We start from the raw sequence: 10,504 nt of genomic DNA on the forward strand, positions 1-10,504 counted from the left end.
TCATGATATATGTAAGTTAAATTGTTATGCTGTATACCTTAGACCCATACAGTGCTTATTGTCAATAATATCTCAATAAAACTGAGGAAAAAAAGAAATACCTATTCACAAATTTTAAAAAAAACAACAACAACACTGGGGCGCCTGGGTGGCTCAGTCGGCTGAATGTCTGCTTTCAGCTCAGGTCATAATCCCAGGGTCCTGGAATTGAGCCCTGCGTCGGGCTCCGGGCTTGGCAAGGAGTCTGCTTCTCCCTCTCCCTCTGCATCTCTCCCCTGCTCGTGTTCTCCCTCTCTCCCTCTCTCCCTGCCTCAAATGAATAAATAAAAAAAAATCTTAAAAAAAAAAATCTTAGGGGCACCTGGGTGGCTCAGTTGGTTAAGTGTCCGACTCTTGATCTCAGGGTCGTGAGATCGAGCCCCACGTTGGGCGCTGCACTGGGTATGGAGCCTGCTTAAGATTCTCTTTCTCCCTGTCTCTATCCCTCCTTCCACCACGTGCTCTAATAAAACAAAACAAAACAAAAAACTTACCCAGAGAGATCTGGCCTTTGTCCCAGCTCTTGGGAGGTAACTTCTAAAACCCTAGAATAAAGAATTTGGTTGGCCTTTGTTGCCAGTTCCTGGGAAGGAGCCCAAAATCCTTGGGACTTCCCAAGTCATAAGAGTGTCCAGGCCCTGAGAGTTTATGCTAATTAGGTAACTCAGGGTGGGGACCAGCATCACCAGGAGCCCATAGTGGTATCAAGCACGGGGCCAATGATCCATCAATTGCACCTGCAGAACAACACACCAGTGAAACTCTGGACACCGAAGCTCAGGTAAGCTGCCCTGCTTGGGAGTCCCCTGCGCGTTTTCACCCACCAAGGTGCTGGGGAGGCAGCACGTTCTGACTCGATGGGGAGAAAACAGAGGAAGCTTCGTGTTTGGGACCCTGCTAGCCCTCACCCTCTGTCTGTTCTGTTGGCTCGGTGGTGCTGGTATCCTTTTCCTGTAACACAGTTATAACCTGTGGGTCACTCTGGCAAATTACAGAACCTGAGAAGGTAGTGTGAACTTTAGAATTTGTAGCTAATTCGTCAAAAGGGAGGGCAGACTGGGGACCCTCGAAATTTGCAGCCGGTGTCCGAAGCGAGGGCAGCCTCGTGGAGGCCATGCCCTTAACCTGGGAGGTGTAGTACAGCGTAACTCCACACAGTCTGCGTCGGAAGTCATTGCTCTGAGTTTGGCAAACTCATGCTATGGTCCAGCAGAAGGATCCAAAATATGATCGCAGGGCCTTCCTCATACACTTACCTGGATCCTGTCCTTCACGGAGCACAAGGCAGTATAAAAAGATCCAAGGCACGGAAACAACTTAGCAGTACTCTTTCCTACGTGACCTGAGAAAATCAGTAGGGAGAGGAAGGTCAGAGAGCAGGAGAAGGGAAGGGATGGGGTAGAGAAGCCACGTCTCGGGAGGAAAAAGCCGAGCGGTGCTAGGGCACAGGAGTCCCGCTCCAGCTGAGTGAGCGGTGGGGGTGTGAGGACCACACCGGGGCCACAGGAATTCGACTAAGGCAGCAGGGCAGGTTGTGGGGCATTGACAAAGACAACTGGTTTGTAAACCAGGAAGATTATGGTTCTTTTTCATTAGCTGAGGATGTATTTAAGTTCCATTTACAAAGTGGTCATTCCTGAAACCTCGAGATAGACAGGGTTTGACGAGGGCCCCTGCAGTGCTAAGGACCTGTGGACCTGATGTGACCCAGACTAAGCCCCACCTGGTGGCACCAGTCTTTTGCCCAAGTCCTAAACCTGAAGGAATGGCATGCCTGAGTGCTGGGACAGGAGAGAGTCTGTGCCCATTACTTTCCTTCTACCTAGAGAAAGAGCCCCAGATCAGCTTTTCCACAAGAGGAGAGTTTCCAAGATGCCACCCATACTTGGAAGACGCCAGGCTGAAACACTATTCAAGTCAAACTTTCTTGTTATTACTCTATCTTTCCCCAGGAGGACTGCACTAAAACAAATTCGGACACCTGTGGCCTCTTCCTTCTGTGCAAACAAAAAGCCAGCAGCAACCCCAAGCTGATAAGATTAATCTAAAGAGCAAATTATGGTGTAATTTCCTATGCTGATACTTTGTAGTTAATTTTAAAAAAAGGTTTCATTTTCCTATTGGTATGATTTCACAGGAACATTTTACCTGTTTCTGTGAGGTATTTTTTCTCCTGGAAGAGAGGTGCTGATTGGCCCCAAATGACTGACAACCTGGTGTAACGAAAATTTCCAATTTCCCTCATTTTCCCTCAGTTTCAGCAATTTTAAAATCTATATATAGAGATATCTTTGTCAGAATTGCATTGTGAGCCTCTCCTAGTAAACTGATTTGTCTCATATTGTCACTGAAAACAGAGATCTATTAATGGGTCTCACCTCCCAACTGATTCCGACTCTGGTCTGCTTACTAGCACTCACCAGCACCTTTGTCCATGGACATAACTTCAGTATTGCCATTAAAGAGATCATCAGAACGTTGAACATCCTCACAGCGAGAAACGTGAGTACGCTATCAGGCACCATCTCTCCAGATGTTCTGGAGATGCTGTGGGTACTTAGACTATGAGAAGAACATCACAGCTTCCAGAGAAGTTGGTGGTTGGTGGTTGGTGACAGACAGGGAGCAGAGCAGAGATTTCTCTGCAGGAGCTTTTTTGTCCTGAGGGCAGTTTGCTTGGTTGGAGGGAGTGACAGCTGCCTGGCAGGGGTCCCCCTGTACAGTTGGAAGTGACTCTGTCTCTTGCCCTCTCGTTCCGGGCCAGGACTTGTGCATGGAGCTGACCGTCACCGACATCTTCGCTGCCCCAAAGGTAAGAGCTGTCCCAGGGTCTGCTTTGTTTGGCACATGAGTGACTTGGGAGAGGAAAGCCATCCACAGGTGTTTGAACAAGAAACTTTTTTTTTTTAACAGAAAGTGAACAGACCCAAATTAACTACAAGGTGTTAGATGTTTTTAAGAATGAAAATTCTGATCTTTACTCTCAAGCATGTTTTAGTGTTTCTGGTTTCACTTGATTTAGAAGATGTATAATGGAAAGCTTGGATTTTTGTGACCCTAATTCCAAATCCTGGTCAAGGAACAGTTCCTTCCTTCCCTCCCTTATTCCAGCCTAGTACCTGGAATACAGGAGGCGCTCAATAAATGCTTGTTGAAGGAGAGTTTTTCTGGCCCGCACATTTCTGAAAAACCAAATAGTGTCACAAAAAGAGATAGGGAGATTACAGGTCGAGGGAGCTTTCATTTTGTCTAAGAGACTTCCTATGGCAACAGAGAAGGTATCGCCAGAGCCCCTCCTTTTCTGCAGCCTGGTCATCTAACAGCCCACTGGCTCCGGGGGCGGCTCTCCGGAGACCTTCCGCTGCAATGTCCTGCCAAGCCCCTTCCAGCCCAGTCCAGAACTGCCCTGCCACACGGGGGTCCCACACATCCCTGGCCCTGGCTGCTTGGGCATCTCGCCTTTCCGCCTCCGGCACCGTCTCACCCCCGCCCCTCTATCTTTAGTGGGAGGAGACAGATTTGACAGCTGATAGTGCATTTTCTCTGACAAACATATGACTACAGCCATGTCAATAGGTTTGTGCACATCAGTTCCTGTTTTCATGGAAACACAAGACTGAGAATGAAAAACCCAAAGCTTCAATTTGCCAGTGGTCTCCTAACCGCCTGCTTTCCACGCGGCCTAGAGGGGACGGGGTGGCCGGGAGGGTAGCTGCGCAGGTTAGCACAGCCACACCCCAACAGCCAGGCCACAGAACACCCCCGTCCTGCTTTGTGAGGAAAACTGCTCCTCGGGCTTTGTCTGGACCATTTCATCTCATTAAACGTTAGTCCAGGAATCTGATAGACAATACTATGTAATACCGTGATATAATCAATATATATGATGTAATATTAATGCGTAATGTATCTTATTCTTTAATATTATATATTACATAATTTTGTCCTTTAGAATCTCATCCTGTTTCAGACTCTGTCCATCAGGAGGCTGGAAGGACTTGGAGATTTTATATACACATAGAAGTATATAATATATAATCTATTAACATTTTATATACATAAGAAACAGCCAGGAGTCCACTGGGCTGTCTCCTGGGTTCCCAGATGGCATCGCGCTGCCGAGAGGGTTCCATCAAAGCCAAGGGCTGGGCCCCAAAGTGCCGAGCATCTCGAAGTGACACGGCCTGTGGCGTTAGCCACGGTTTTGCCATGAACTAGCTATGTGCCCTTTGGCCAGTGTCCGTATCTCCTTGTGCTTCGGTTTCCACATGTGAAGATATGAAAGTGATTTTGAAAGTTGGTTGGAATCCAATTCTTGACTTAGTGGAAAGTGTTACTGTAAAATGATATAACTCTTGGTTAAAGGCAAAAACTGGTTACAGAGGAGCAGTAATTCTAAGAAGGAGGGGCCGGTAGCTGGAAAAGATCCAACCCTCTGTGACTCCAGTCTGGGCCAGCTCTAGATGACCAGGCCAGTCTCATCCTCGCTGAGGCGCAGGCCGGGCTGCACCACCTTTCTGCTGTTCGTGGCCATTCTCTTCATCAGGTATCACACGGCCCCTCACCTGGGTGGACGTCTGCTGAAGCGAGTCCCCACCGTCTTCCCTCAGGCCTTCCTCCAACTGCTTCTATTCCTCCTGCATTACACCAATCTCCTTCTTCTTCCAAGATATTGCAGATATTACAGAATAAGGAAAGATATTACAGAATAAGGAAGATTACAGATATTACAGGATAAGGAAAGGCTGTTATTTTAAAAAACGCACCAAGGTGGCATGTGGCAGGAAAAGTTACTTCTTTGTGTCCCCAAAGAAGGACACCTTTCCAAAATCCAAGATTTTGGATATCAATTTTCTTTCTTTGGGGGATCAAGAATTCTATTATCTCCAAGTCGGGTGGGATCCTGTTCTTGGCGGTTGCTGGAAAGACAGTGCGGACCTGAGTCCTGGACTTCACAGGCAATGCCGGCCCGGTATCTCTGAAACTAAGGTGGTCTGAGAAAGAGTGAAGTGGAAGACAAGCAAGCTGGCTGGTCTGTGACGGATTTCTTGGGTAGACCATTAGTGGGAGGTATTTCCTCCTTTCCAAAGAGAGATCAAGTCCATGATTCCTCAGAGTTCTACACCAACTCTCAAATCCTTTTTTTTTTTTTTTTTTTAAGTAGAAGTAAAAGACTTTCTCATGTATAGCACTGGCTCACTAAATTCGGGCCGAGTTGGGGATAATGAGTACAACACGAGGACTGGACGTTTATGGCCCAATATGAAGCTAGTCAAGAACCATGTTAGAAATCTAACAGCGTCTCCGCCACAGCAGCAGCCCTAGATGGTGTTCCACCCTTTGCTGATGTTCCCGTGAGTGCTGGGCTTCTTTCTAGCATAGGCCTAAGCTCCCCTTTTCAGTCTCTTTTCCTGAGCAGTCCTAAACTGCAAGGTCCACTAGGCTGTCGGAGTGTGCCCCCTGAGCTACGCACGACACCCTCACGTGGCAAAACCTGGACGAGCAGCCGCCAGCCATCGGTACGGGGTAGGATCCTGTAGCTGCAATTCCAATGGAACTAAAACTTTAAGGTCTTCACGAAAACTGCCTTGAGAATTAGTTCTTTTGAAGTTTTTCCATTTGATTCAAACTCTTTTCAATTCCTATTTTATCCTAACTGCCTTTAGAAAACCCTTTCAAGAATCTGTCTAGAGGGTGTTTTCCTGTATTACAGGCCATATACTCAAAACTAAGGCAGTTTAATTTCTAGGCTCCAAGCTAAAGTTTTAGAAAAGCCTCATGAGATTTTGATGAAAAAAATAAGCAAAGGGCCTCTTCTCTTTTTGGTCTTCTTGAATCTCATTGTTCTCTCTCCAGCAGCACAGTTATCTGTCTAAATGTACAGACACAGCTTAGCATCTGCCTTCCCCTTGGCTTCACCACCTCTGCTTACCCACTAAGCGTCCAAAGATATGGAGACTGATGGGGGTTTCTTGACTCTCACAGCCCAGAGATACTGGTGTTGCTCTCAAATTTCCAACTACAGTCAGAGCCCAGGAGGGCTCTTGGCCGGTTCATTAAGTGCATGTCCTTCCAAAGAAAGGCCTTGCCAATGGGCCATCAAGGCCCACAGGGCAACGGGGAAGCTTTTGTAGCCTAAGGTTCTAGTACCTGAGTCTGGGTCTAGATCTTCCTGGAAAAACCCTAAATATGAAATGCACTTCTAGAATTTAGCCTAAAGAAATAAAAGATGAACACAAAGATTTACACAGATGACTCACTGCCACTTTATTTTACAGAAGCAAAAAACTGCAATGGTAACGTATTACCCAATTATGGTACAAATATGCTGTGGGCTTCCATGCGGCTCTCAATCCCATGTTCTTATATTCTACTGAACGACTTAATGCTTGTACTATGTATTGTGTGAAAAGGCTACAAAACAGTATCAACAGTTGGTCCCCATTTTTAAAAAAGTATTTTTAAAAATGGGAAGATATTTATCAAGATATCAACAGTTATCTCTGGCTGGTGGGATTGAGTGAATGCATTTTTGCTGAATATGTATTACCTTTACAGTAAACATATATTACCTTAATAATCAGAAAAAAATATGCAAGAACTTTAAAAGCTGCCCTGACAGTACTTCTCATCTAAATCCCCTGGTGGTTTATGTTAATGTACATTTTGATTCAGGATTTCTGGGGGCAGGCGTGCGACTCTGCATTTCTAACAAGCTCCCAGGTGATGTCCATGCTGTTGCTTCCTGGACCACACTTTGGGGGGCAAGGGACTAACGCATGTCCTCGCAGAGGCTGGAGACAGCTTGATCTGAGCTGGTTCAGGCTCAAACTAAGACTGCTCTCCACACTCCATGCTTTCATTCTTCAGTGCCAAGTGAGAGGACATACCAGGCCTGATTCAGACGGAGTCACGATCCCTCTGCCAGGTTCCCAAAAAGAGCTATTTTCCCACCTGTACATTCCCTCATCTAAGGCCCAAACATCCCTAGGAAGAGCCATGTGGCCAGACCCACATCTGGGCTGCAGCATTCCACGGAGGTTCTGGCGCTGCACCTCCTAGGCCAAAGGCCTCTTCCAGAAGCTGTGTCCACAGCCCAGCTCAATTACACCCTCTCCCAGAAGCTTCCTCTGATCTCTCGCCTAGCTGTGATCTTGGCATGCCTCTCCAGCTATATGGGCAGGTGTCTCATCTCATGCGGACCCTGAGCTTTGCACACACTGCCATCTCTCAGGGGGTGGGCTAAATGGAGAGTGCGGCCCAAAGCACCAGTGTCCTGGCCACAGGATGGGCACTCATTTATTCAACAAGCTTGTAGGATTTCCAGGGAAACCTGGACTTTAAAATCTTACAGCAATGAGACAGAGCACAGTCTGACGACAAGCTCGTGTAGGCTTGCATGGTGAAGAGAAACGGACATAGATCACGGGCAGAGACAGATGGCTCTAGACTCAAATCCCCACTCTGTCATTTACTTAGCTGAGTGCCTTTACTAAGGTAGCCTTTCAGCAAAATTGTCTAAGGGAAAAGAGAAGTTTGCTGCATTTGTAGGTAATTGGAAGAGGTCCTTTATTGGGACCAGCAGCCTTCATTCACATGAAAGGAATATCTGAATACCTGATCCAGAGTTGAGCAAACTCACTTTCTCCACTTGTCCTCCTGAAAAGAAGCAATCACAAGGAAAACTGTCTCTCCCATGTTCAAAACAGAGGTAGTGCATGGCTAACTGTGGCATTTCTCTTTCTAGAACACAACTGAAAAAGAAATCTTCTGCAGAGCTACAACTGTGCTTCAGCAGCTCTCCACACACAATTGCTACAACAAACTCCTTGGAGGACTTCACAGGAACCTCAGGAAAATGGCAAACATGGTAAGCTGAATCATGCCAACCCCTTGGCTCCTGACGGACAGCAGCCTGACTCCTAATCATTCCTCCTTAAGAGTCATAATACCTTTGATTAATCAACCCATTCATTCACTCAGCAAATATTTGTTGAGGCTCTGTGAGTGCAAGGTGCTGTTGTAGGCACTGGGGATACAGTGCCTGCTCTCACAGAATGTTCTAGTGGGGGAGTTAGAAAAGCAAACAAACATGTAATATTATGTCCAGTAGTGATAAGTGCTATGAAGAAAAATAAAGGAATAAAGAATATAGGGGTCATGAGGGAAAGGGCTGAGGTTGGTGACATCATCTGAGGAAATATTTGAATTAAGTGAAGGAGCAGGCTATATGACTAACTGGGGAAAGAACATGCCAGGCAGAGGAAATAGCTGTGCAAAGGCCCTGAGATAGAAATGAGGTTCACGTGTTCAAAGATCAGCAGGAAAGCCAGGGTGGCTGGATCAGATTGAGCAAAGGGGATTTTAGTAGATCACACATGGTCTCTGGATTCTACCCCAAGGATGGCAGGATTTACCCACAGGGTTTTGAGCAGAACAGAGAGTACAATCTGATTTATGTGATTTAAAATGATCACTCTGGCTGCCGAGTGGTAAATAAACTGACGAGGGCTAAGCAGGGAAATAAGCTGCCCTGCTGGGAGGCCATCACAGTAATCCAGGTTGGAGGTAATAGTGGTTTCAACAGACTGGGAGCAATAGAGGTTGTTAGATTTGGGATATAACTAAAAATAGAGCCAGAAGACCCACTGTGAGGGGTGAGGGAATGAGTAAAAGGTGGCTTCTTGGTTCCTAGCTTGAGTCTTTTGGGAGATGGTTGGTGCCTAGAAAACTGGGCACAAAGCAGGGCTGGAGGTTGAGCACACGATTAGGAGTTCAATTTATCAATACTAAATTTGAGGTACCTCTTGGATAGCCAAGTGGAGATGCTGAGACTGTAGGGAAAGTCTGAGGCTTTGGGGAGAGGTCAGAACTCGTGATATAAAATGAAGAGTCCTCAGAAAGATGTTATTGAAAGTCCTAGATCTGAATGACATAGAGAGGTCCAAGGACTGAACCCAGAAGTACTCTCACAGAGGTCAGGAGAAGAGGTCCAGCAAAAGAGACTGAGAAGTAGCCAGTGAAGTAGGAGGAAACCGAAGAATGTGTGGTGCCCCAGAGAGCAAGTGAAGAAACTCTTAATAAGGAGAGATCCAGTGTGTCAAATGTACCAGAAAGTCAAGTCGGATGAAGATGAGAATGGCCACTGGATCTGGAATGAGAGCCTGACTGGAGCAGGTTGCACAGAGAATGCCAGTGGGGACGAGTGAAAAGAAAGGGGCAGTGAGTATAGGAAACTCTCTTGAGGTGTTTTGCGATTTGACTGCAGAGAAATGGAACAGGAGACAAAGGGCACAAGTAAGGGAAGTTCCTCTGAGGTGGGCGTATATCCAGTATGTTAATACACCAGCAGGAATGATCCAGCGGAGAGGGGAGAACTGATAGCGTGGGAGAGAGGCAGAGCCCAGAGCAGATGTTATCTAGCGTCAAGTGGAGGAACTGGGGACAGTCATCCCCTCGCTGGGCGGGTCACCTGGTTTTTAAGGGAAGGTAAAGGAATAAGGGAGCTGACACTACACTTGTTCTGTTTTAATCCTTTTAATTATCCTATAAAGTAGGCACAATTTTCCCCATTTACCAAGGGAGGAAACTGTAGCTTTTATAAATGAAGCAGTTTGCCCTAAGCAATGTAATTAAAAGTTGACAGAGCTGAGGTCCAGACTGAAGCAGTGACCTGGGGTAGGTACCTGAAATTCCTTCCACCTGAGGTGCTGTCAAGCTGGAGGGTTGCTGTTTATGGGCAGGGGTGCGAATGGAATGAACCTCTCTCTCCGCAGTCCAGGTGGCCATGCAGAAGGCCCAGTACGGCAGCAGGCAGGTCTGAGCCTCCCCCTCATGTTACACCCCTAGGCGGCACCTAGCTGTGGCACAGCTCTCCAGAGTCTGCGGCACCCCCCAGAGATACACAGTTAGTAACCATTTCTAGGAGTTTATTAGCATGCACAGAAGACCAGCAAACCGTGCTGGCCTCGTGGCAGAGACAGACTCCCAGTCAGACTAGACTGGAGGCCCTGTTTGGAAAGAACTATTCGGGTGGCAAGTGCCAGAGGAGGCCTGACTCAAGTGGGCAGGCATGAAAGACAGACTCAGTGACTCAGCAATGCAAGCTAATGAAATGTTTCTTTTGCAGACCTGTTCAGTGAATGAAGTCAAGAAGAGTACACTGAAAGACTTCTTGGAAAGGCTAAAAGCGATCATGCAAAGGAAATACTACAGGCAGTGAAGCTGAATATTTTAATTTATGAGTTTTTAATAGCTTTATTTTTAAAATATTTATATATTTATAACATTATAAAATAAAGTATATGCAGAATCTAACAACGTGATGTCACTTCAATGGCACTGGCTATATTTACTGGACAACTTTTAGGGAAACCAATTTAATTTACTAAGAGACTAAAATTGGTATAGAAGTAAAAGAAGAAAAACCGTTCCCCTCTCAAGGAGGTCCCTTCCAGAGGGGGAC

At 46.4% G+C, this 10,504-nt stretch overlaps 1 protein-coding gene across 1 annotated transcript; it reads left to right on the top strand.

The window, feature by feature from the left end:
- The first annotated feature begins 2,406 nt into the window (after positions 1 to 2,406).
- Positions 2,407 to 10,261, top strand: IL4 (interleukin 4). Its single transcript, XM_025860927.2, has 4 exons — positions 2,407 to 2,541; positions 2,804 to 2,851; positions 7,787 to 7,909; positions 10,169 to 10,261. The coding sequence occupies exons 1-4, from the start codon at positions 2,407 to 2,409 to the stop codon at positions 10,259 to 10,261; spliced, it is 399 nt and encodes a 132-aa protein (XP_025716712.1).
- Positions 10,262 to 10,504: the final 243 nt, after the last annotated feature.

The sequence above is a fragment of the Callorhinus ursinus genome, unplaced genomic scaffold (genome assembly GCF_003265705.2).
Source record: "Callorhinus ursinus isolate GAN/ISIS: 27379988/994484 unplaced genomic scaffold, GSC_fseal_2.0 scaffold30, whole genome shotgun sequence".
In the NCBI taxonomy this organism is placed as follows: domain Eukaryota; kingdom Metazoa; phylum Chordata; class Mammalia; order Carnivora; family Otariidae; genus Callorhinus; species Callorhinus ursinus.

What these genes read in the sequence shown, in the direction of transcription:
- IL4 (XM_025860927.2), top strand. Translation starts at nt 2,407, where the DNA reads ATGGGTCTCACCTCCCAACTGATTCCGACTCTGGTCTGCTTACTAGCA. An exon ending in ACATCCTCACAGCGAGAAAC is followed by an intron (nt 2,542 to 2,803) that starts GTGAGTACGCTA and finishes GTTCCGGGCCAG; the next exon opens with GACTTGTGCATGGAGCTGAC. An exon ending in ACATCTTCGCTGCCCCAAAG is followed by an intron (nt 2,852 to 7,786) that starts GTAAGAGCTGTC and finishes TTCTCTTTCTAG; the next exon opens with AACACAACTGAAAAAGAAAT.